The following is a 27,492-nucleotide window of genomic DNA, read 5'->3' as shown; positions in this document are numbered from 1 at the left end:
TCAGCTCTGGCATTACTTCCAGTTAAACGCATCTAGATAAAAGTTCACTGAAACATCAGCTGCCACCATTACTTTAGGAATCTGTATCTGTTTAGGGATTTTTCCCCTAGACTATTATAGCCAGTTTGTCAATCAAAAGTAGCATTCAGTATGCTTAACTTTCATTAGCAAAAAAGTGATCTGCTAAGAAGTGACAATTAGATTAAATCCAAGTCCCTTGGATTTTGTATTTTACAAGAATTCAACTTTCCCAATTAAGTCATTAGTCATTAAGATAAGTACCCTTCCCAAATGTGATTCAACAGCCTGGTTTTTAGCAAATAAAAACCCCATATAAAATTCAATTTAAAAATTATAAACACACAGGGGTGTGCACACAGGTCAGAAACCAGGAAACACATGACAATAAACATGATCCTATTTGATTGTTTTTATGACTTTTAAGAAGTGAGCATGAAAATAAATCTTTATTTTCAGTTATTACCCACCAATAAGAGAAAGTTAGGTTCACAGTTTTAGCTCTTGACACAAAGTGAACTAGGAGGCAAATTTATATCCATCAGATACAACTAACGCACCAACTTTTTAAGTTCAGGCTATCTTGAAAGCTTGCAACATACCAGATATTGCTATGTTGTCTCTCACGACAGCAATGGATGACACTGAGAAGAAGCTGTGTTTTGAGTAGCAGGTGTTTTCTATAGTATGTTGCTGGAAATCAAGAGGTTTATAAAACATGGTACATGTTTGGAAATGAGTTAGATACTTGAAAAGTCTAAACACACTGATTTAGGAGTGCGTATGTTGCTGTCTCAATCAACAATGGGTCAATAGTTCATACGGACTAAATTAATCTCTGGGTAGCACGTATGTGTGTAAATATAAAATTATATTAGACATTAGCACCAGTGCAGAACATGCTCAGCATCATAAGATCCAAAACACCAGCACAAGTTTATCCATCATTAAAAACAATTACCTCCTTCCTAAAATGTCAGAATAGTAGGTAACTGAGATTAATTAATCTTATCCAAAAAGTAACTCTTATAACATAAAGTTTCTCTTTTAGAAGTGTATGTGAGAACCAATTAGCTAAATAGAAATGTTTAAGATTGAAGATGTCCAATATTTTTAAAACTGGACATTACCATATACAGGTAGAACATTTCTAAAAATGACATGACAAACAATTCTTAAAATTTTTTTTAAAAATTCCTTCACTGTTTATCAACAAATGTGGCAGAATAAAAGACAATCCTAGAAAACTTTTTTTATTCATCATTCTATGTGTGTTTTAATAAGTGGTGATGCTCCCATTATAGGAATCCATTATTAACCTAATTTTCTAATGGAGGAAGAGAGAAGAGATAATTACCACTTTCGGTGGAATACTCAACTTACAACCAAATAATAGCAATCTAGGAAATTCAGAAACAGTAAAGGTTTTTGGTTTATATTTCATGTATAGTGCTGCTGTTCCAACCTTACAAAGTGAAGCCGTCTGCTTCCCAAATTCCAAAAATTAAAATACTCCCCCGCCTCACCCTACCAACCAGTGCCCTTTGGTTTTTGTTTTAGAACAAGGAAGGGTTAAATGGTTGCTGATTATGGATGTACCATTTTGATTTTGGGACCTTTCACACACAGAAATCATACCAAATGGCCAGACACTTATTTTACAGAACAGTTTAAATATTACACATTGGCCAAATCAACTTATTCCACCTACCCTGGTGGAGGGGGAGAAAAAACCCATACCTATAAAACTATTTCACTTGACAGGATGTGCCTACCAACAATAAGTAGTTTAAACAACTTTCACCAATTAAGATGTCTAGTTTAGATTTTAAAATGGGAAACTCAAGCATTTAAAAAGTAAATATAGCTGAAAATGTAAATCAGTTATAATTTGAACCTAATGAGCCATGCAAGGAGCAAGGGTTAATAAACCAAATGTGCTTTGAATTTGTTCAAGTACTGATATTTCTGTATATAAAGATTTAGCATATATATATAACAGCTATCATGAGAAGTGAAAAAAGATTTTTCCCCAAAAATGAAAATATTAAAACTAAGTTAAAATACATATAGTTAGTATTCCACACAGCATAAAATTTGACAAATCAAAGTTTAACATGTCCCAGTTGACCATGTGTGAATATGCAAAGCAGGTATTAAAACCAGTATGTCCAATATTTAAAACCAGTTTGTAATTGGGGGAACTTCTAAATCCTTAATTAAAAAACACAAATGAAGTGAAAGCTTTAAACTGGTACACACTGTTCACACCTATATTTCAAGTTTGGAAATGCATATTTGCAAGCAGCAATACAAAAGTATTCATGAAGAATGCATAATCTCTGAAAATTATGAAAACATCCCTGCTACCAATACATTTCTAAATACAAAACTGACTACCGTATTTGTTACTTCTGTGTAGCGAGAGAAGTTCATTTTTAAAACAGATAAAATTCAGTCTTTAGGTGTGAATGGTATGAATGACAGTCTTTTTTTTTTTTTAATTTCTTAGTCGTTTGGAATCCTTAAGCATGCAAAAGCTTTGAACAGAAGGGTTCACAAAGGAACCAGGGTTGTCTTATGGCATCCAGTTAAGCCAGAGCTGGGAATGCCTCTGGGTCATCCACATCAGGAGCAGAAGCACTTGACTGAAAAAGAAGAACCAAAATTAACCACAGTTCTCAGTTCTTCAAAATTACATTTGTTAGCTAGTGTCTACATTAAGACAGAACTCTAAAAAAATCTTACTGTTGGCCAGGCACGGTGGCTCACACCTGTAATCCCAGCGCTTTGGGAGGCCAAGGCAGGTGGATCACCTGAGGTCAGGAGTTTGAGACCAGCCTGGCCAACATGGTGAAACCCTGTCTCTACTAAAAATATAAACAATTAGCTGGGTGTGGTGGCAGGCACCTGTGATCCCAGCTACTCAGGAGGCTGAGGCAGGAGAATCGCTTGAACCTGGGAGGTGAGGGTTGCAGTGGGCCGAGACTGTGCCACTGCACTCCAGCCTGGGCAACAGAGTGAGACTCCATCTCAAAAAAAAAAAAAAAAAAAAAAAAAAAAAAAATTCCTACTGTTAAAATTCTAGGTAAAATGTATCAAGACAGAATTATGGATCAGAAAAAAACTACATATATTTGCAATGAGCCCTGTCCTAAATTTCTACCAAGGCCTATTTTCATTCCAGAGTAATAATATGGGTTGTTTTCTTTTTCTCTTTTTTTTGGAGACAGTCTTACTCTGTGAGACAGGGTTTCACAATGTTGGCCAGGCTGGTCTCAAATTTCCAACCTCAGGTGATCTGTTCACCCAGACCTCCCAAAGTACTGGGATTACAGGCATGAGCCAGTGCGCCCAGCCCAGTTGTTTTACTTTTTCCAATAAACCATACAAGTAGATTCACAAGCAATTATGTATTTGCATTCGCATTGTTCAGTATTCTTATACTTTTTCCACTTGCGAAATAAGAATGGCACCAATGTGAAAGCATGCTAAGAAACTAATATTTAAGTAGCAATGATCATCAAGGTTAAAAGTCTGAAAAAAGGAATCCAAACTGCTCTTTATAGCCTAAAGTATAAATAACAGAACTAAACAAGAAAGTATGGGAAAAGCCCATCAACACAACCATCACCTTAAAAAAAAAGGTTGGTCTTAGAGGGAGGAACAAAGTATCATTACACTGGCAATGGTAAGTTACCCTTATAATCATCAAAAACAGACTCAATCAAGCAGGTGGGTCCCCAAATTTGTGTGTAAGGTGTTGAGAATTTAGGAGGACATTATGGTTGTTTCCAAGCATCAGATCTGAGTTCATATCTATCAATTACTTGGGAATTCATCAAAATATTTCTCTAAGAACTTGTTTTGTGCCACATACTGTTCAAGGCATTGGAGAGATTATAGCAAGTAAGCCAAAAATGAATAACAGCTCTCACAGAAGAGTCTAGTAAAAGAAAAAAGTGTCAACAATCATGAGTGTCATAAGAGGAATTATACTAGGAACACAATGGTTATTAAGTGGAGACCTAAAAAGCAGTTAGGAATTATCAAAGTGAACAGATTGGTTTTCAGGTAAGCCTTAGCAAAGGCCAAGAGTTAACCTGATTCACTATACCAGAATTTTCTCATCTGGAAAATGAGAATGTCATTACAGTAACAAGAATTAAATGACATTAAGTACATAAAATGCCTAGCCCAGGACCATGACCGGCACCTAGAAAGAACTCAAAAGGGTGGTAACTTAACACTACTAACAGCACTACACAAAAAGGCATTTAAGTGCTTTAAACAAAAATATAACCTAACATGCAGTTTCTTAAAGACACTGCTACTACTTCTACTTATGTTCCCATAAGTGACTTCTACGTCTGACCCAGCCAGTGACTTATAAGAGGTCCTTAAACTATGTAAAAGGAAAAGAAATTACCTTGTCGGTCCTGCTGCCACGGTTTGGGCGCCCACCACGCCCACGTCCACCTCGTCCTCCCCTGCCGCCACGTCCTGGGCGGCCAAGGTCTCCAAAATTGATCTCCAGCTGAGACGTTATATCATTTGCTGGCTTCCGGAAATGATGGTCCATAACCGAATCTTCAGCATGAGCCTAAAAATATAAGTGAAGATGATTGGGTTATTAGTAGAAAAGTAATGTTGCAAAATTTCTAAATAATGAGCTTTCTTCTAAAAAAAAAAAACCAAAAATCCAAACTGTACTTTCTGTGAACAAATGTCTCAATGCCTCCACAGGTAATAAGCTAGGGCTCAGCTATAGTGATCCTGGAGGAAGAATTTCCTTTACTTTTGTCTATCTCAAAATTGCAGGTAATATCAGCAGTCCTCAACTAAAGACATGTATGTTATCACAATCAACCCAAATGGCTGAAGCCCATCCTAGACCTACTGAATCACAATCTTTAGCAGTGAAATCTGGACAAGTACATTTTAAATATGCCCTTCAGATCAGGACTCCAATGTGAATCCTTGATGAAGACCTCTGGAGAGATGACATATAAGGTTACTACTAGCACTAACACTGAAGTTAAAAAGAACACTCAAAAAGAAAACCTCTGTTCTACACTCTTCCAACTACAACTAGGGTAAAGACCTTACTACATATAAACTTCTCAGAAGCATTTTCTGTCAATACACAACCATTACGTTTTTCTACACAAATTGGAGAGCTACAAATTCAAGTGAAACACTACACACTTTACATAAGAAGGGAATCTTGTAAAGCTATGCACAAATAAAACCACACCTTAAATGTGTCACAGGAACCTTTTTTTTTTTGAGACAGGGTCTCACTGTCACCCAGGCTGGAGTGCAGTGGCACAATCTGGGTTCACTGCAACCTCCACCTCCCAGGCTCAAGCGATCCTCCCACTTCAACCTCCCAAGTAGCTGGGACTATAGGCACATGCCATGACACCTGGCTAATTTTTTTGTATTTTTTATAGACAGGTTTTCGCAGTGTTGCTCAGGCTGGTCTCAAACTCCTAGGCTCAAGCGATCCACTGGCCTTGGCCTTCCAAAGTGCTGAGACTACAGGCATGAGCCACCATGCCCAGCTAGAAACTTCTTAAAAACGAAGTCATGTTTGTGAAATCCAGATCCTCTTTTCTATTTGTGTTTAAGATGCATGACCCAGTCTGGGGGAAAAAAGCAAAAAGCCAGACAATTCTATACTGCTCCATGCCTGATGTCTTCTTGTACGCTTGGGATGGGTTTTAATCTTCTAGCTGAAAACTGTGCTTATAGGACTTGAAAGTACAGCTTTCTTTTCCTAAATACATGTAAGAAATCTTCTTTTCTAAACAGATAAAGAACATTTTGTTCTTTCATTAGAACTTGTACTATTACAATTCCATTAGACTCAAGTTAAAATATTACAGCTGTTAATAACTAGCCTTTAAAGTACAAATAAATTTTTGTGTTTTTATCCATGTTTTCACCCCTTACATCAACTCATACTAGTATTAAATGTCACTCTTTTGTACCACACCAACACACTGTAAGGCAACAGAATGTTCTAATACAAATTTTAAAGGAGGCTAGAAACATAAAAACAAATTCACAAAAACACCAGCAAATTAGAATCAATTATATATACTAATTGTGTGATTTTTAAATGTTTGCTATTTCAAACCAATGCTTTCAATTTATTGCAAACCACAGATCGAAAATATTCAGAAAAAAATAAAACCAACCAACCATATAACAATAAAAAGTAGGCCAGGTGTGGTGGCTGACACTTGTAATCCCAGCACTCTGGGAGGCATAGGCAGAAGGGCCGCTTGAGTCCAGGAGTTGGCACAGGTGTGTAGTTCCAGCTACTCAGGAGGCTGAGCTAGAAAGATCGCTTGAGCACAGGCAGGTTGAGGCTGCAGTAAGCTGTGACCATGCTACTGCATTCCAGCCTACATGACAGAGCAAGACCTTGTCTCAAAATAAAGTGTATGAGGGAGTGCTCACTTTGGCAGCATATATACTAAAAGTGCAACAATACAAAGATTATTAGCATGATCCCCACAAGGATGACACGCAAAACTGTAAATTGTTCTATATTTTAAATTAAAAAACAGAAACAATAAAAAATAAAGTATAGGGAAAACGTGTTTACGCTATATGCAGATACTATGCCATTTTATATAATGGACATGGGCATCTGAAAATTTTAGTATCTCTGGGTCCTGGAACGAATCCCCTGCAGATACCAAGAAACTGTACTGGGATAAAGTCAGGGCAGGGGGTGGGGGGGGGGATCCTTTTCTTTTTTTCTTTTTTCCTTTTTTTGAGACAGTCTTGCTCTGTCAACTAGGTTGGAATGCAGTGATGCAATCTTGGCTCACTGCAGCCTCTGCCTCCTGGGCTCAAGTGATCCTCTCCTGCCTCAGCCTCCCAGGTAACTGAGACCACAGGTGCGTGCAACCGCATCCAGATAATTTTTATATTTTTTGTAGAAAAAGGGTTTTGCCATGTTGCCCAGGCTGGTCTCAAACTTTCAACTCAACAATCTGCCCACCTCAGCCTCCCGAAGTGCTGGGATTACAGGTGTAAGCCACTGTGTCCAACCTTTTTTCTAGAGCACTCAGAGAATGAGGGGCAGAAAACAGAAATTCTGAGCTCTATCAATAACACGGTAACACAGTTCTCCATTTGTAAATAGTTCTTCCTTCCCCTTAACTCACATTTGTCATGAGAATGAAGACATGTGAAAGTTAAAGAGTTTTTTTTTTTTTTTTTTTTGAGACAGTCTTGCTCTGTCGCCCAGGCTGGAGTGCAGTGGTGTGATCTCAGCTCACTGCAACCTCTGCCTCCTGTGTTCAAGTGATTCCCCTGCCTCAGCCTCCTGAGTAGCTGGGATTACAGGCATGCACCACCACACCAGGCTAATTTTGTATCTTTAGTAGAGACGCGGTTTCTCCATGTTGGTCAGACTGGTCTTGAACTCCCGACCTCAGGTGATCCGCCCGCCTCAGTCTCCCAAAAGTGCTGGGATTACAGGCGTGAGCCACTGCGCCTGGCCGAAACCACGTGTTCTGATGCAGTTTTTTTTCTACAGGACTTAGAAAAGACAATGTCCTCATTTACTACTCATATGGAGTAAATGTTAAAAATCATCTCTAAACCTAAAAATAACTTTTAATCTTTTTAACCTCCATTTTATTTTAAAATGTTTCCAAGTTTGTCTTATAGCCATTTTGCAGTTTAAAAAATTATGCTTATCGGCTGGGCATGGTGGCACACGCCTATAATCCCAGCACTTTGGGAGGCTGAGGCAGGCTGATCACTGAGGCCAGGAGTTTGAGACCAGCCTGGCCAACATGATGAAACCTCATCTCTACTAAAAATACAAACATTATCTGGGCGTGGTGGCGAGTGTCCGTAATCCCAGCTACTGAGGTTGAGACACAAGAAATGTTTGAATCCGGGAGGTGGAGGTTGCGGTAAGCAGAGATGGTGCCACTGCATTCCAGCCTGGGCGACAGAGCCAGACTCTGTCTCAAAAAAAATAAAAATAACTAATACCTTATTGAAAGGGTTTGCCCTCACAATATTTTAATTTAACTTTACCTTAGGATGATAAAACTCAGTCTGGATTTCTGGCACAGCCCAATTTATGATATGAATAAATCAAACACAAATGTCAAAAGGTTAAAGGAAGCTGATAGAGAAAATGAATTTAGGAGAAGAAATAATATAGTTAGGGCTTGTATGAGTTTTTAAAGCCAAACAGGAAGCGGCACTGAAACATTCCTCTAAGAACACACCCCAAAGCTTGAACGGAAGCTACCAAATCAAAAGCCATCAATGTGACTTTCTCCAATACAGCTGACCCTTGAACAACGTGTCTTTGAACATTCTGCCTCTGTCAGTCTTGAGACAAGCAAGCCCAACCCCTTTTCTTCCTATCTAAAATAAAGACCTTTGTGATGATCCAGTTCCACTTAATGAACAGTAAATATATTTTCTCAGCATTTTATTTAGCTTACTTTACTGTAAAAACACAGTATATAATACGCAACATACAAAATGCGTTAACTGGTTATGTTATCACTAAGACTTTCAGTCAACAGGTTATTAGTAGTTAAGTTTTGGGAGAGTCAAAGGTTACATGTGCATTGATCTGCGGGGTCAGTGCCCTTAGCACCCTCATGTTGTTCAACAAGTCAACTGTATTTTCACTAGTTTCCATATTTCTTAAGTAAAACCCACATATACTTTGGTTTTTAAAGCCATCATTCCCTAGACAAAATGCATATTACCATTTACTGAGTGTCCTGGCCATTATATATGGTATAGGCAGACAGTTTCAAAAGTTGAATTCTAAATGAAGTCACTTACATTTTAGGTTAAACCATATGCAAATGTCAAGATTTCAACCTAACACCATAATACCACAGCCCTTTAATGATCCCCAGTTTGGCAAGATTTCAAAAATACAACCACAACTTTGAAAAGAACTATCATATTTCTGAACACCAATAACTACAAGATACTCCACTGACAGCTTTTCAGGAAAAAGCAACTCTACCACATAAAACATAATTACGAATTGATCAAAGGACTAAATTTCTTAGAATATGTGATAATACAGTTTATTTTCCTTATAAAGCAAATTATCTGCCCCAAATGATCCTATGTACAGCTTTTTTTTAGACAAATAACCCATGTGAAATTTTAAAACAAAAATTACAAATACAATTCAAGTCACATCTGAACATTTTCAAACACGACAAAACTTAGTTTTACCTCTTCACTCTTTGATTTATGAAGAACAAATCCCTTCTTCCACTGCCCATCAGCACCTTCATTTGGTTTTCGGATATTAAATTCTACTTTTGCCCGATCCTTATTTTGAATAGCCTTCCACTCATCCAAAGTCATCTCTTTTGGACCCTCCTCTTTTACCTCTTCAACTTCATTCTCCCTGTGAAAAGGTTTTCAAGTTTTATAGCTGGTAGAGAGCTGATATTACATAAAAGTACTTCAAATTTATGATTTTAATTAAGAAAGTTAACCTTGTAATCTTTTAGAGAAAGATTATCCAAGGATGAGGGTATCCTAGTTTCCTATGTAACTAAGCAACTTGGTAGAGACCAGGAATTCAGTGTTTGCTGATTAGAGACAAGTAAGGAATATGGAATTCATACTTATGAACTCTTAAATGATCATTTATCAGTAATACAATCTAGAACTGGCTTTACCAATACTAAAATATACATTTCTTAAAAACACTACCTTGTTTAAAAACTACCCTCTTATGTAAAATCTTCAGCCTATCTTCTCCTAAACCACATTTTTAATTTCCATAATTCCCACAATATGTAACTTTTAATAACATACAAGAAGGTAATCCTCTAGGATGTCTATCAGCAACCAGCGTTCAAATTTTGGAATATAAAAGAACTGTTCCTCTATGCTTTGTTTCAGCAACTAGCACTTAGAGCAAATCAAAACAATAGCCGTGTTTCTACAAATCCTAAAATCCTTATACTCCAATTTTCAAACCAACCTGTATATGGAAAGGAGGCCATGGATTCACTACTAATAGAACTACCCACAAACACACACTGGTTTCATTATTTAATACTAAACCATTTATTTCCAAATATAATTCTCAGGTCATAACTATAGAATATGATCCTTTCCTCTTTTTACAGAAACAAAGCACAGGCCTAAGGATCCATTATTTTAGTATAATCTCAATTTGCAATTGTCACCAAACAAGTCATTTGCTATTTGGGGAGCCCTGCTTCTTTCCAAAGATAGCAGGTGATTCAGTTAGCCTTAGAGCTCAAATATCTCCCTGGATGCTGCCCCTTTACTGTTTGACAAATGCTATCTTAAAAGTTCCTCCAGTTACATCTATGCTGCAAAAAAAAAAAAAAACTTCCTAGAGCAAGTTTATATTGAATTGACAGGATCTTGGGATCTTGGGTACTGAGTCCACCTAGTCATTTTACAGATGAGAAATCTAAGAATATAAAAAAAGTCCTGGTTACCCATATGTTATAACACAGCCAGGAATAGAAATTAGCATACCTTTTATCATATCATGGAGGCATAACACCTACCTTTCAGGAATTACTGCAAGGATTAAATAAAAACCAAACAGAAGCTCTGGAAGCTATATATAAGTTAGTTAATCAAAGTCAGCCAATGTTGTGTTTCTTAAATTTATACTTCCATATGCTATGCCCAGATTCTCCCCTAGTCTGGAGTAAGATTAGAGACAATTCTAATGTGATGGGCAATTATTTTCTTTAAACCAAACACCCTCAATTTCACTCCCGGGCACTGAGCTAAGGATTTGCTACCAATAGCCTATCAATACATTAGTACCTTTTGGTAGACAGTTATAATCTTTGCAGATCACTCTGAGTGATTGAACATGGGCTCTATTAAACAGTTGTGGTTGGACACGGTGGCTCACACCTGTAATCCCAGCATTTTGGGAGGTCAAGGCGGGAGGATCACTTGAGGCCAGGAGTTCAAGACCAGCCTGGCCAACATGGTGTAATCACGTCTCTACTGAAAATACAAAAATTAGCCGGGTATGGTGGAGCATGCCTGTAGTCCCAGTACTCGGGAGGCTGAGGCAAGAGAATCGCTTGAAATTCAGAATGGCCAAAATTGCGCCACCGCACTCTAGCATGGGAGGCAGGAGACTGTGTCTCAAAGAAACAAACAAAAAAAAGTTGTGTTGACCACTATGAGAAACTTAACATTGCATAGGGTTCATTTGTTAAGGCACCAATCACAATTTCATTGTTTAACATGCAAAATTATGATTCCATTATAGTTTTGCATAAATTTTTATTACCAAGTTCAAAACATCACCCAATACCATGTATTTTTATCTACTCCCTCCAATAGCATATCATTTTTCCTTATCCCAACAAATCCACGGATTATGATATTCCCATCATTAACAGTGCTCACCACAAGAGCAAATTCTTCCTGAAGAAAAGAAAAAGTTTAAGGCGCGGCAGCTCACGCCTGTAATCCCAGCACTTTGGGAGGCCAAGGAGGGCGGATCACCTGAGGTTGGAGTTCGAGATCAGCCTGACCAACATGGAGAAACCACATCTCTACTAAAAATACAAAATTAGCCGGGCGTGGTGGCACATGCCTGTAAACCCAGCTACTCAGGAGCTGAGGCAGGAGAATTGCTTGAACCCTGGAGGCAGAGGTTGCAGTGAGCCAAGATCATGCCATTGCACTCCAGCATGGGCAACAAGTGCAAAACTCCATCTCAAAAAAAAAAAAGAAAAAAGAAAAAGTTTAGAAAACATCTGCCCCTCCCACCCCTCAACTAACTTGAATATGCTTCTGGTTAGGAATCACTGTCCTAAATAACCTGTAATCCAAGACTTTAAACCACAATACTTTAACAAATAACTGGCAAAGTAAACATGATTTTAGGTCAGGCACGGTGCTCATGCCCGTAATCCCAGCACTTTGGAAGGCCAAGGCGGATGCATCACCTGAGGTCAGGAGTTTGAGACCAGCCTGGCCAACATGGTGAAATCCTGTCTCTACTAAAAATACAAAAAATTAGCTGGGCATGGTGAGACATGCCTGTAATCCCAGTTACTCAGGAGGCTGAGGCAGGAGAATCGTTTGAACCCAGGGGGCGGAGGTTGCAGTGAGCCGAGATAGCGCCACTGTACTTCAGCCTGGGCAACAGAGCGAGAATGTCTCAAAAAAACCAAAACAAAACAAAACAAAAAACCATGTAATTTTAAAAGCTAGTGAAGGGCCGGGTGTGGTGGCTCACGCCTGTAATCCCAGCACTTTGGGAGGCCAAGGAGGGTGGATCACCGAGGTCAGGAGTTCGAGACCAGCCTGGCCAGCTGGTCTAAAAAATATAAAAGATTAGCCAGACATGGTGGCGGGTGCCTGTAATCCCAGCTACTCCGGAGGCTGAGGCAGAAGAATCGCGTGAACCCGGGAGGCGGAGGTTGCAGTGAGCCGATAGCGCCACTACACTCCAGCCTAAGCAACAAGAGCGAACTCCATCTCACCAAAAAAAAAAAAAAAAAAAAAAAAAAAAAAAAAAAGTTAGTGAAGGGCTGGGCAAGGTGGCTCACTCCTGTAATCCCAGCACTCTGGGAGGCCAAGGTGGGTGGCTTGCCTGAGCTCAGGAGTTGAAGACCAGCCTGGGCAAAATGGTGAAACCCTGTCTCTACTAAAAATACAAAAATTAGCCAGACCTGGTGACAGGCACCTACAGTCCCAGCTACTTAGGAGGCTGACGTGGAAGGATCATTTAAGCCCACGAGGCAGAGGGTGCAGTGAGCCAAGATCACTCCACTGCACTCCAGCCTGGGCAACAGAATGAAATCTTGTCTCAAAAAAAGAAAAAAAAAAAAAAATGACAGTGAATAACATACTCTGATCTTTGCTCTCTTCATACATTTAAAGACAGGCCAGTAATGCTATGTTCCGAATTCTACATTGGAAATAACTTCAAGATAGAATTAATCTTAAAATGGCCACATTTTCTAGTTTTAACTATCTCAAAGTAAAATTTGTACAGTTGTGACAACGGTAAAATGACTAATCAAACAGAAATAACCACATTAAAATATTCTATTTTTCAAAGCATTAAAGTCAAATATATACACATAAAGCACTCTTTCAAGGGCTGGGTGCAGTGGCTCATGCCTGTAATCCCAGCACTTTGGGAGGCCAAGGCAGGAGGAACACTTGAGTCCAGGAATTCGAGACCTGCCTAGGCAATATGGTGAGACTCTGTCTCTATTTAAAAAAAAGAAAAAAAAAAGCATTCTTTTAAATACTCTTTGAGGGATGAGGGTACAGTAAGTCTCCCTTGTCAAAAACAAAAAGCCATCAAATAACAGCATTAAATCTATGGGTTATCTTATTGGTAAAACTCCAGTGCTTTCAATTCTGGGTCATTACTATTACAGGCAAAACCACTTACTTATTTTCAGTGTCTGCCACTGGATGATGTTCTTCACCTTCAGGTGTTTCCTCAGTCACATTTGATTGATCCAAGTCACTGTAATTATAAGATATTTGTTTCTGAATGTATTTGGGGGACTCTCTAAGGAAAGAAAGAAAAAGAAAGGCATCTAGGTCCATTTACATGTAGCTGAAAAGTTCTTCACACAAAAATACCATAAGCCCTCACATTCTCTAACTCCTTTCTTACTAAATGTACTCCCCAGAAGACGTCCAAAAGTAAACAATATAAACTAGTTAGTTCATATACTTCATACTTAAAAAGTAACAGAACAAGGCAGTTAATTATAAAATGAAGCTTTACTAGCTTATCAAATTTTGTAATGACAACAAAGTCAAAAGCTAGAATAGGAACCACTAAGGACACTAAGATAATCAGAATACCCAAATAACCTTATTGTGGGGTTTCAGGAAAAGCTACAAATACATATGGGGGAAAAAAATGAGTAACAAATATATCGAAGTATAAAAAAACCGGTCATTCAATATACTATAACCCAAACCCATCCCATAAGACATTATCTTGTAATATAGTAACTCTCAGAGGAGAGCATTCTTATCTCAGAGACAAGTAAAATTTGACAGAGGTATGGATTAACCTCTAGAGTTAGGTACAGAATTTTTTAGAAAATCAGAATACCAACGTTAATTCGTCTTTGACAGTTCCCCAGTTGTGAGATCCGCTACCTCCACGTTTGTCCTCGTGCTTCAGGCCACTGTAATGTGAAAAAGAACTAACAAAACTGAGTTAACATAATACTCTTTAGTTCTAGAAATTCAAAGTTTGTTTATTAAATAGATTAAAATATTAAAGTAAAATAAAAACCAGTAAGACTTACGATCTATCACTTCCACTATGCCTATCAAATTCACGTTTGCCACGAGAATCAAATCCATCTCCTCGGCCCATTCCACGTCCACGGCCCCCTCGACCTCTTCCAAGACCACCACGACCTCGAATAGGTCGGTCAATAATCGGTCTATAATATAAACAAATAAATTATACTTCCATGGTTTCCAGAAGAAATGAGGAAAATGCGTCCAAAAGATCAAAAATATAGAACATGTTTACTGGCTCAAAAACCAATAGTTAAACACATACACTTCAGAAAATTCAAGATAGTCTATTTCTAAACACAAAGGAAACCAGAACAAGACAGCCTCCCAGAACAAGAAAACTATTTTAGCACTCTAAAGCATTACTACCAATGCATATACTTTTCCACTGCTATTCATTGCACATATAATCCAATCCATCACTATTTACCAATACACTTAAAAATTAAACACATCTAACTTGCATAAATAATTTATTTTGCTATAAACAATAAACCAACAGTATTTTCCTTTTAACTCTGTATCTGGAGACAGCAAGAAAAAGAAATTGGTTATCAATTCAACAAAGTGTTTCCATTACAAGAGACCTAAGTTTGAACCGTTACCCAAAGATCTAAAGCTTAACAATGCACACATACAGATGTTTCTGTGAAAAACTAATAGAAACAATTAGCCAGACTGCTACCTGGCAATTATGCCCAATTTATAGCTTAACATTAAAATGTGACTCCATAAAGTAACAAAATACGAAGACTTTTTTGGTTTACGCCTGTAATCCCAATATTGCAGGAGGATAGCTTGAGCACAGGAGCTCAAGACCAACCAATGCAATATATATAGTGAGACCTCAGCTCTACAAAAAAATTAGCAGAGTGTGATGGCGTGACCTTGTAGTCCGAGCTACTCAAGAGGAGACTGAGATGAGAGGATCGCTTGAGCCCAAGAAGCAGAGGCTGTAGTGAGCTAAGCTTGCACCACTGCACTCCAGCCTACACGTTAGACCAAGACCCTGGCTCAAAAACAAAAAACAACTTACCTATCAACTGAAAATTCGCCTCCTTCACCCTTTTCTTCAAGTGGCTTTTCGAATCTTCGTTCACGAGGTGGTCGCCTTTCTGGTCTTCTATCAATTATTTTCCCTTCACCCTGAAGTTGTTGATCAGGTCTTCTTCCAACTCGTCTTATTCCTAAAACGATAAGATAACCTGCATAAGCAAACTATTTTTGCAATCCAAAAAGTTTAGGCCTGGACTGTCAAAAGCTGCTTCTCTTCCAATCCACTACCATTTCCTGTTGGAAAAAAGCAAACACTGGGCAACTCTAATGTGTAACAAAGTACCTTAGGAAAACCGCCATTTAAAGACAATAAACCTTCCAATCCATACCACCGACTAAATACATAAATAAATAAAATAAAAATAATACACTTGTTTTAAACTTCTATTTAGTTTGCCAAGTTCTCCCCCTCAAAAACATTTTCTATAACTGATTTGGAAATCATTTGGGCAACCATTATTCCCATCACTTTCCAAGATATCAGTCTCTTAATAAAAAGTTTTAAATTTAAAAAATTTTAGGCAAGCAATACATTTTGGCTTTTAAAATACCAAAGAAAATACCAGCAGCCATTCATAAATAACCAAGCAAATCACACTCACTAGATATGGCCCCTCACAAAAGTGAGGGCCACACTATGTTATTCTATCTAATCTGAAAAAAAAAATGCAATTGAGACTCATAATTCTATGAAATTACAAATCTGAAAGGAAAATATGGCATTTAGGATTATCAGAGAACATCACTTCAGTTTAAAACAGCCATTTAACCAGAAAAAGTGTCATCTTTTGGTCTTCTTAGCTACAGGCACACAAAAAGGGCCATCTTCCCCTATTAAAGTTTAAAAATTTATAGCATATAAGTGTATATATGTTTGTACACACTCCCACATCCCTAAGTACTTCCAAGTTAGAAAACAGTTACTTATTATGCATGGAGAGAGTCCTCTAAAAAATTTGCCCTAACAACTATCTTCATTTTCAAAGAATCTTTAAAAACCAAATACACACACGTAAGACCCCTTTTAAGCAATACGTAAGAAATAAGAAACTTGTGACACTAAGTGATAGCTGAAGCATTTACTAATTTCCCCCTTTACTACTTTTTTCCTGTAATGTCTGAAACCCCACAAAGGCAACCAATTTAAATTATTGGTGCCCATAAGGATCAATAGATTGATGGTTAAATTAATGACTTTAAGATTGTTGGTATGCTCTAATTCCCAATTTCTGACAAAGTCATAAACCAGCTGAGGAATTGGTTTTATAAGATTTTAAGCTGCTTCACTTTGGTTCTTTCTAAGAAAGTAGAACATCAGGACACACCCAGTTGTTCTACTGCCTGTAACGGGAGCCAAACAGTAACTATCAATCTCTTCAATAGAATTTTGAAGTTCATTCCCTGCAAATACTCACGATAGACTACAAATGTTAGACCTTACACGAAGGTATTTAAATAAATGTCATCAGTAATAAAGTGTACTGGGGTGGAGTTATGGAGCCAGTCCTTGCAATAATATCCAAGCCAAACACACCCAAGTGAACAATAGTTGGCGTCCCCACCCAATATCAATATTAAGTTTACAGAATCTTAAAAAGGTATTAAACTCACCTAATGAAAAAGACTGACATTTAAAAATGAAAGCTTCTTTTGATATACTTATCTATAACTTGCAAGCTCACTAACTGCACTAGTTTCAAGGCATTCCTTTTTTTAGAAAATCCCTGGTCTACACTCTCAATTACATTCTGCTGTCAATTCTCAAGTTTTTCAAATGGGCAAGAGAATCTACAAAGTTAATTCATAAAACATAAACATTAAATATCTGTCTAAATTATGTCAAGCATTATGGCACAATGTGTTATCAAAATCACAGAACACAATCAGGTTAACCTTCCTACTACATGCAGCGACTTTGTTTACAGATTTATTCCCAGTAAACAGGACAGTAGAATCTCAAAACGGGTATTGTCCATTCAACACTTTTCCTGTATTTTACATGCTTGTATTTTATGCAACTTAATAGGAGTGTTCTGAAATACTGACCTAAGGAAAATGCTGATTGCTAACATGGAATAGTTTTCCCATGGAAAGACTTATTGAATGGTGAACTTAAGTCTTGGTTCTAACTTCATGAAATCATTCCCCACATTTGTAACTAAAAACACTACTTTTCAGCTAAGAGCTTATTTCATAGATGGGCTTCATGATCAAAATAACTCAAGCATTTAAACCATGCTTCATGTTTTGAACATTCAAAATGAGTGAACACATCTACCTGGTACACATTATTCGTCAGATTCAACTTTTTCGTGTACTTTCTTAAGCTTAAACATAGTTTAAATAATTACACAAGTCAGCGTTACTTAACACACGAATTAAATGATTTATTTAATTGTGCTAGATTGCCATAAAGCTTAACTGGCTGAAGAGATACTTGGCCTAAGTGACGTACATGCTTTCTAATACTCTAACTGTATTTTTCCTCAACCTATAATTTTACCACAAGAATTATTTTCTTTTATTCACCACCTAGGACCGAGGTTCTTCATTCCAAGCCTCACAAAAGTCCTCAAAAAAAAAAAAAAAAACCCTCCTAAAACAAATCCTACCACGAGAAAATTGTTCTGATTTTTAAAATTAGTTGACTGTTACAGAATTCAACTAAAGCTAACGAGAAACAACTCCTTTCAGAGAAGCACGTGGCAGGAAGGGGTAATTTCAACTTTCAACATATAAATGCAGCTTTAAAGATTCAGACCTTAGGTCCGACACCTGCTTGCTATCGATCATGCACGTTCTTATCTCCAAACTACTTGCTCCTTTTCTTTTTCATCCGTAACAAACTGGTAATGCGAATGCAAAAATCAAGACAATCCTGTGAAACTCACACTGCCCTGGAAGCAACTATTAACCGCCAGTGAAACTCTGACCATGCTTCACGCACATGTGGGGGAAAAAAAGCTGCAAACTCTAAAGACCTCTGCTGCGACTAACGCTGTGACAGCCTCTGCACTCACTTCACCCACGAGGCCCAGACCCCACCACGTGAAAGATTCAGTTTGGGGAGTCGAGAGAGAGGATCGTGACTCGAGGACGTTCCTCGGGATGTCCTGCAATCACCAGTCTTCATTCATAATTCCCGCTCCTGCTTAATCAAGTGTGGCCAAACTCCTCCATTTCCCAACGGCTCAACTCACCCCAGCAAGTTATGAGAAAGTCCTAACAGTTGAGAGGTGGAGAAGAAACAATAAAGGACATGCGGCACCCCAACCTGCAGCTTACTCCACACGTCTGATGGCCTGGAACGACCCCCTGCTTTTCAGCGGGGATACTCCGCGCCGTCGTGGGACAAGACGGCAGGACAGGAACCTGAAAACAGCAGCACCTCAAAGGAGCAGCTCTGCGCAGTAAGCAGCGGTGGACCTCAAGCTCCTCCGTAACTACGGAAAGCTTCGGTGAGCGGCCGGCTTCCCCGCACCTCAGTCCATGCGCTCGCCCGCCAAGGAATCCGGCGGGAAGGCAATAGCCTCCCAGGACCTCGAGCGCGCTCGAGGAGCAGCTCATCTCCGACCACGCTCCTCTGCTCACAACCTGAGACGGGAAGGGGGTGGCTCCGAGAACCTCGCCGGCGGTGGCTTGAACTTGGGGCTACCACGCTCCTGGCACCTTCGCAGGACCTGGCTTTTGTCGCGTGAAGAAACGTGAGGAAACAGGCGGCAAAGTCTCCCGCGGACCCTCGAAGCTCCAGAAACAAGTGGCAGCCGGCAGCCCCCTCGCTCCTTCCCTCCATCCCAGTCTCCCCCACATTCTGCCCCTGCTTTACCTTCTTTCTTAAGCGCCACGGGCGGCTGCGTCTCCTCTTTCTTGTCAACCACGCCAACGCTGGGGGGCAGCGGGTTCTTGCGGTCTTTCTGGGACTCCTTGCGCAGCTGTTTGCCTGCCGCGTTGGAGTTGGTCTGGGCCGCGGCCTGAGCTGCGCTCTTGGCCCCAGGGCCCCCAACGCCGCCCCCGCCGGCTTCTTTTTTCTTGTTCTCCGCTGCCTTCAGCACCTCGAAGGGGTCCGATTCGTCATCAAATAACTGGTCGAATCGGTTGGTGACCACGCAGCCGAAGCCTTCCTGTAAGTGCCCAGGCATGATGGTGGCTCGGCGGCGCGTTCCTCCACGGATTGCAGCGGGCCGCGCCGAGCCAAGAGCGCCTGCTTCAGCTCTTCCCACAAGATGGCCGGGCCGAGAGAGGGGGGCCGTCTTCTCTTCCGGCGCCAGGCACACATCCGGGAGCGGCCAGCGCCGCAAGGCACTGTGGGGTATGTAGGCCAGAGTCATTTCTCCTGAGGCGACTCTCTGCGTCGGGACTACAATTCCCAGGACGCACCGCGCGACAACTCTTCGCGCGCGCCTGAGAGGCGGGACCCCACGAAGGGAGTGAAGCGTGCGAGCTGATGGAAGGGAAGCGTGGTGGTGGGCGGAGTCCCGCCACCTGCTCTGGCCACCCTTAATCTCTCTAGGTTTTCAGCTACCCTGAAACCAAAAAAAGTGACGGCGTAACTGACTCGCAAAAGTGCTCTTTGGTTTCACTCACGCCCCCTCGGGCTCAGGGCTAACTTTCCCCACCGCTCCAGGAGGGTCAAGGTGACTCCCAGACCTTACATCTGAGGCGCACAAACTTCCGGGGGAGGGGGGTGTTGCTGAGGCGCCGCGCCGGCCGCGGGTAGGCTGGACCCTGCCTGTGCCAAGTCCGAGCTGCTCAGTTGCTGGAGTGGCCCTCCGTCAGCCTCCACGGTGAATCGAGGCTCTCCTGTCTCATGTGAGGGGGAATACGTTTCCTCTCGCGGGGACATGAACTAGGGTAGCAGAACTAACCAAAAAGACAAGTGAAACTATCACATGGGAGCGTGGCGCGTCTTTCCCGGGCTTCTCATCGTGTGGCGGCCGGTGTCGTAGGAGTGGTTAACTCCTGACTGTGCAGCGCTAGACGCGCGGCAAGCCTCCAGGAAGCACTGTTTATAGAAACCCTGTTACAATTATTCCAATTAATTGTCCGTTCGTGTCCGGCAAGTCAGGGCTTAGGTGGCTGTGTTGTTAGTCACATGCGCTCCATACATACCATTTTAGAACATTTCCAGTGCATGTGTGCTGGGAGTTGCGGTGAGGGGAGGGAAATATTGAAGTCAATACTTAATAATGACAAAGCATTGATACTAGTTGAGAATATTAAAATTCATTAAAAGAATACAATTTGAATGCGTATTTAAGCACATGTGGTAGCACCGTGTTTAAATATATCATAATTTTTAAGTCCTTTTCCATTAACACAAAATAGCAAATGCATCGCTTATTTGGCAGGAGCTATGAATAACCTTGAACTCAACATTTTGTTAGGTAAATAGTTTGCCTTTTTTCACAAATTGCTGAAACCACTTCAGAGATGAAATGATTTACCAAATTCACACCTCTGTAAGTGCTAGTGACAGGCATTAGCCCAGTATTCTACCTCCACTAGGAGACTGGACGTCAGCTCTTTAATTCAGACTCTGCCCTGATAGAAAGCAGTCCAATTTTTAGATTTCCGATATAATTTAAACATTGTTGCGTGTCAGGGTATGTAACATGGCGGAATGTAATCATCAATTTCCGATCTGATTTTAAATCAATTCCTTAGCAGGGAAAATAGAAGACATGAGTCATATTACATACATGTGGCAGCAAGCCTCCTGGTTTTCTTGTTTCTCAATCCTCCCCTATTCCTCAGAGTCACTTCTTTCCCTGCTGCCTCAGTCCTACACCCTCCCCCCCACGCCCAACCTCAAACACACCCCCTATCTCATCCCCTCTTCCACAGGCTCTAGTTCTGTGGCACCTACCAAGACAAGGAGCTTTTGACCACACTCTTCCCACCTTTTTGAAATAGCTCAAGTGCCATGTAGAAGATCTCCACATTTTGACAGATTCTGTCTTCACGGGCTGTTGCATCTCTGAGACTACCTGCATCTTTGAGACATCTGTGACAGCTCCTCTTCTTACCTCTTTCTGGCCACGGCCACAGTAACAATATTCATACTAAAACGCGATGTTTTAGTGTGTGCTTGCTGCACTTTACGTATGTGATCTCCTTTAAACCTTACATCAACTCTATAAGAAAGTTATTACTCCATACCGCCCCCCCGCAAAAAAAAAGTTATTACTCCTGTTTTAAGATTAAGAAAATGAAAACAAAGAGCTTAAGTAAGTTAACTACTCCTGCCACAATCTGGGGGGTGGGGCAGGCCTGTTGTATTCATTTTTCTCCTCCATTACAGATTTCTGGTTTGCTTAAACAGATCCTCGTGACCACCAAGCATTATTACAATAAGAATATTTGAAAATAAGCTACACATAGAGGAATTTTCTGGCTATGAATTTATGAGGTTCATTTATGCTCTTCAGAGAGTTTACCTATTAAGATTACATAAAAATGTTATGAATAAGCATTTGGAGAAAAGGGGAGAATCTTCTATATTTCCAAAAAGTTTTAAAGCCCATTTTTATAGTATACAAATAAAGCTCAAGATGGTCTTTTACATCTCTCAATCGTTATTTTATAACTAGTTATTTTCACTAATGTTTCCTTTATTCTACAAAGTTGAAATATTACTTTCTTAACATTAAATATTAAAATATCTAAAAGTTCTTGCTACTCTCAATAGGAGAACATCAGCCAAATAAACCTCAAAGGAAGAGAAATTTCCTGGAAGACACTATTATTCAAATTAAAGAAAGTGTCAGACGATATCACTGATTAGACATGTGGCCTAAAATGTCATCTCTCTGTAGCAATATTTGAATCACATCTTCTCTGAAAAATACTCATGAAACTTCACAGTCTTATCTACAAGGGTTTTCTAGCAATAAATGCTGAAAACCATGATTAAATATCTGATAGAGTTGCCTAATGTTAACAAAATGGAGAAACAATATTATATCTCCTTCCTTCCTGCCTTCATTTACTTTCAGGATGCTAATATAGTACTCAATTCTCAGCCACCTTACAATTTGCTTTCATCCATTTCTTGATAATCTTAACCCCCTGTTGTTGTTGCTATAAATAGTAGTAATGACTAACAATTACTGTACTACATTTTTTTGTACCCATGTTCAGGTGATTCTCCTGCCTTAGCCTCCGGAGTAGCTGGGATTATGGGCCTGTGCCACCACACCCGGCTTAATTTTTGTATTTAGCTAAAATTTTGTATTTAGACAGGGTTTCACCATGTTGGCCAGGTTGGTCTTGAACGCCTGACCTCAAGTGATCCACCCGTCTTGGCCTCCCAAAGTGTTGGAATTACAGGGGTGAGCCACTGCACCGGGCCTACTGTACTACAGTTTGAGCATTTGTTATGCACTAGACACTGCTAAGTATTAAATACTTTACATGCATTATTTCCTTTAATTTTCAGAATGACATTATAAAGTAAAAAGTATTACTACCTCTATCCCCCTTTTATAGATAGGGAACCTGAGGTTAAGTGCCCCTTCCAAATTCACATTGACTGAAAGAGTCTGGCAGTCTGACCTTACAGCCTGGGCACCCAGTGGTAACATGGAAGAGGAAAAAGTCCTTCATCTTTACATCGCTACCATATGTAGCAAAATCAAACTATTCTAACAGTTTGGGGACACTGGATATAGTCATCACATCAATATAAATAGACTAATTTTTAGCGTATTCAATATATAATGTATTTTTAAAACAAAACCACTAAAGGTGGTCCTTGTGAAGAAAAGGACAGATCCCCTATGTCTGACAATGGAATGCTAAGTATAATATTGCAAGTCTAGGCTTGTGCTAAAGTTAGAATATCAGAGCTAAAAATAGAAATATTACGCTCTTTTTTCCACCTCAAACTCACTTTGAAAGTTGAGCTTCTTAGTTTTAAACTTCCTTTTTTTTTTCTGTGTTATGCTCTTCAAAAAAAAAAAAAAACATAAGGAGAAAATAGCTATATAGAGATATAATTCATGTGCTATATAATTCACATGAATATCCACCTAAAGGATACCAGTTAATGGTTTTTAGTATATTCACAGAGTTGTGCAGCCATCACCACTATCTAATTTTAGAACATTTTTATCACCCCTGAAAGAAAACTATACCCATTAGCAGTCATTCCTTATTCCTTCTACCCCCAGCCCTAGGCAATCACTAATTTACTTTCTGTCTCATAGATTTGCCTATTCTGGACATTTCACATAAATGGAATCTTACAATGTGTGGTCTTTTGTAACTGGCTTCTTTCCTTTATCACAATGTTTTCAACGTTCATGCATGTTGTACCATTTATCACTACTTCCTTTTTTTTGTAACTGAATAATATTCCACGGTACAAATAGACTAAATTTTATTTATCCATTCATCAGTTGATGGAAATTTGGGTTGTTTCCACCTTTTGTCTATTATGGATAATACTGTTAGGAATATTTGTTTGCAAGGTTTGGATGGACATATGTTTTTGATTCTTTTGGAATGGAATTGCTGGGGTCATATGGTAACTCTACATTTAACATTTTGAGGAACTGCCAAACTATTTTCCAAAAAGACTGCACAATTTAACAGTCCCACCAACAATTATGTGAGTTCCAAGTTCTCCACATCCTCACTAATGTTTGTTATTGTCTGTCTTTTTTATTATAACCATTCTACTGGGTGTGAAGTGGTTCTCCCTGTGGTTTTTTATTGTGTTCCCCTAATGGCTAATGATGTTGGGCATCTTTTTACATGTTTATTAGCCATTTTTGTATCTTCTTTGGAGAAGTGTCTATTCAGATCCTTTACCTTTTTAAAAACTGTTATACCTCTCTTTTTTATCATCACATTTTAAGAGTTCTTCATATATTCTAGATGCAAGTTTCTTATCAGATATATGATTTGCAAATATTTTTTTTTCCCATTCTGGGGATCGACTTTTCACTTTCTTTTTTTGTTTTTCTCTTTTTAATTATTTTATTCTTTTGTTTTTCCCCCATAGCCAACATCATAAGACTTTTTACTTTGTTGATAGTATCCTTTGGGTCATAAAAATTTTTAATTTGATGTGATCTTTATGATAAAATCCAATTTATCTATTTTTTTTGGTCACTTGTGCTTCTATTGTCTTTTTTTGTTTTGTTTTTTTGTTTGTTTGTTTTTGAGATAGGGTCCCACTCTGTCGCCCAGGCTGGAGTGCAGTGGGCTGATGAAGGCTCGCTGTAGCCTTGAACTCCTGGGATCAAATGACCCTCCCTCCTCAGTCTCCCAAGTAGCTGGGACGACAGGTGCACGCTAGTACACCCACCTAATTTTTGTGTGTTTTTTGTAGAGATGGGGTTTCACCATGTTGCCCAGGCTGGTTTCAAACTCCTGAGCTCAAGCGATTCGTCCACCTCAGCCTACCAAAGTGTTGGGATTACAGCCATGAGCCACTGCACCCAGACCTCTATTGTCATATCTAACAAGCTTTTGCCTCATCTAAGGTCACAAAGATTTACTTCTATGTTTTCTTCTAAAAGTTTTATAGATTTTTACGCCAGGCGCGGTGGCTCACGCCTGTAATCCCAGCACTTTGGGAGGCCGAGGCGGGTGGATCACGAGGTCAGGAGATGGAGACCATCCTGGCTAACACGGTGAAACCCCATCTCTATTAAATATACAAAAAAAATTAGCCGGGCGTGGTGGCGGGCACCTGTAGTCCCAGCTCCTCGGGAGGCTGAGGCAGGAGAATGGTGTGAACTGGGAGGTAGAGCTTGCGGTGAGCCGAGATCTCGCCACTGCACTCCAGCCTGGGCAACAGAGCAAGATTCCGTCTCAAAAAAAAAAAGTTTTATAGATTTTTAAAAAATAGCTTTAGGCCTTACAGCTAGGGCTTAATCTATTAAAAGTTAATTTTATGGGCCAGGTGCGGTGGCTCACGCCTATAATCCCAGCACTTTGGGAGGCCGAGGCGGGTGGATCACGAGGTCAGGAGATCGAGACCATCCTGGCTAACATGGTGAAACCCCGTCTCTACTAAAAATACAAAAAAATTAGCTGGGCGTGGTTGCAGGCACCTGTAGTCCCAGCTACTGGGGAGGCTGAGGCAGGAGAATGGCATGAACTCAGGAAGTGGAGCTTGCAGTGAGCCGTGATGGCACCACTGCACTCCAGCCTGGGCGACAGAGTGAGACTCTGTCTCAAAAAAAAAAAAAGAAAGAAATTTTGTGTTCAGTATATTCCCCTTCTTTTTAATTTAATTTTGAATAGTAAAACCAAAAAGAAAAACTTCAGAAGAAATAAAAGAGATACTGTTGTTCATCTTATGCTTCTTTTTAAAATATTTTATTTTAGACATTACGACAGAGCTCAAGTTTTTAAATTTAAATACATCCAATGACATTCTGAATGTAGAAAATATATTTCACACTTACTGCTATTTACCCACGTTGATAATAAACATGTAGTTCAATATCTATTTATTGAATATCCGCCAGTGTGTCGAGCACTGTTCTGAGAGCCCTGAGGATTCTGTGGTAAACAAAACAAGCAACCCCTCTATTTTCATGGAGTTTACAAGCTGGCAGAGAGAAGCAAAGAAAAAGGAAGTAAATAAATATAAGTAAACAAGATCATTTTCAGAGTCATAAGTACTAGAGAATGTGCTGTGAATAGGGAACAACTTTTTTATATTGTATGGTCAGAAACCCTTAGAGGTGAGTGAGGCGTGAATCATGACAAGGAACTAGCCTTGCAAAGATCTGAAGAAACAGTAAGCAAGAGAGCATGAGGTAGGAAGTTGCTTACAGGTTCCAAGACAAAAAACCAAACCAAATCCAAAGATCTCTGTATGTCCTTAGCCAAATGAGCATGAAGTAGGGGAGTGGGCTGGAAAACAGAACCTGTGGTGAATGCAAAAGTAATTAAGTCTGTGTGTGCTTTCGAATTGCTTCTGGTTTTCCTTCTAAAGAAGGATCCTGGCTGGGCATGGTGGCGCACGCCTGTAATCCCAGCACTTTGGGAGGCTGAGGCAGGTGCATCACCTGAGGTCAGGAGTTCGAGACCACCCCAACTAATGCAGTGAAACCTCCTCTGTACTAAATACAAAAAAGCCGGGCCTGGTGGAGGGCCGCTATAATCCCAGCTACTTGGGAGGCTGAGGCAGGAGAATTGCTTGAACCCAGGAGGCAGAGGTTGCAGTTAGCCAAGATCGTGCCATTGCACTCCAGCCTGGGCAACAAGAGCGAAACTCCATCTCAATAAATAAATAATAAAGAAGAATCCTTCAACTAACACAGTAATAAAGTTTAAAATTTCATTTCAACCAATGAACTATTCTGTAAGCAAAATTCTCATGTTATTCTGAGAGGCCAGATCAACCCATTCTTGAAGCTCTAACCTGATACCTTAGGTACTGAGAGGGCAAAGGCATTTCTGTTTTATCCAATGGGAGCTCAAACATTGCTTTTTTTCCTTTTTATAGAGAAAAAGTCTTGCTATGTTGCCCAGGCTGGTCTCAAAGTCCTGGGCTTAAGTGATCCTCCTGCCTTAGCCTTCTGACTTCAAACATTGCTTTTTTTACTAAGAAAATAGTTTCCTCTCCATACTCTGTTTTTTGGCTTCTGTGAAGTGGATTAGAAGGAATAACAAATCGTGCTGACAGAAGCCTTCTTCATGGTGATGACATTATTTTCTAGGAGCTACCACAGAGCTGGGACAAAACATGTCCAGGTGGTGTCCCTAGAACTGAAAAATTGAAAGAGGTAATTCTAAGCACAATACTCAGCCATAGTAAGCACCTAATAAATGGTAGCCATTATCTCAGTAGCTTTGACTAATCCCCAGAGATATTGCCCTTGATTGCTGGCTTGAATCTCTTAGGTTTTTACTGCTTCCAGAGGAAACAAATGGTAAGCTTAATAGAGATGGAGCCTCCAGGACTGGCATTCACAGTGAAGATTATCTGTAGAAATTTTGGAGTAAATTGTGTGTGTACGCAGAGATCGTAGGTCAAACAGAGATACAGGAGTGAGGGTCACAAGGTCCTGCTGTCCAGCACCACCACTAGGAGATTCTCCCTTTAGTGCCAGCTTTGTAGAG

The 27,492-nt window shown here is 39.8% G+C and overlaps 1 protein-coding gene and 1 non-coding gene across 5 annotated transcripts; one reads left to right on the top strand and one right to left on the bottom strand.

Annotated features, from left to right (window-relative positions):
* Positions 1–448: 448 nt before the first annotated feature.
* Positions 449–19,706, bottom strand: SERBP1 (SERPINE1 mRNA binding protein 1). Of its 4 annotated transcripts, none has more exons than XM_024245348.3 (8): positions 19,232–19,706; positions 15,386–15,536; positions 14,352–14,492; positions 14,157–14,246; positions 13,472–13,549; positions 9,271–9,448; positions 4,448–4,621; positions 449–2,666 (listed from the first exon to the last, which is right to left on the bottom strand). In XM_024245348.3, exons 1-8 carry the CDS (start codon positions 19,542–19,544, stop codon positions 2,610–2,612), a joined length of 1,182 nt encoding a protein of 393 aa, XP_024101116.1. In that variant the 5' UTR covers positions 19,545–19,706; the 3' UTR covers positions 449–2,609. The 4 variants fall into 4 exon arrangements, with proteins under 4 accessions (XP_024101116.1, XP_024101118.1, XP_024101110.1 ...); XM_024245350.3 differs by having other exon boundaries at positions 14,157–14,228; XM_024245342.3 differs by having other exon boundaries at positions 13,472–13,594; positions 19,232–19,702.
* LOC112131025 (U6 spliceosomal RNA) lies at positions 6,482–6,586 on the top strand. The gene has a single exon (XR_002913184.2). It is a non-coding gene; the product is annotated as a U6 spliceosomal RNA (small nuclear RNA).
* Positions 19,707–27,492: the final 7,786 nt, after the last annotated feature.

Source organism: Pongo abelii, chromosome 1, assembly GCF_028885655.2.
Source record: "Pongo abelii isolate AG06213 chromosome 1, NHGRI_mPonAbe1-v2.0_pri, whole genome shotgun sequence".
Taxonomy (NCBI): domain Eukaryota; kingdom Metazoa; phylum Chordata; class Mammalia; order Primates; family Hominidae; genus Pongo; species Pongo abelii.
The sequence above is the reverse complement of the archived record's forward strand: the minus strand, read 5'-3'. Positions and strand labels throughout refer to the sequence as shown.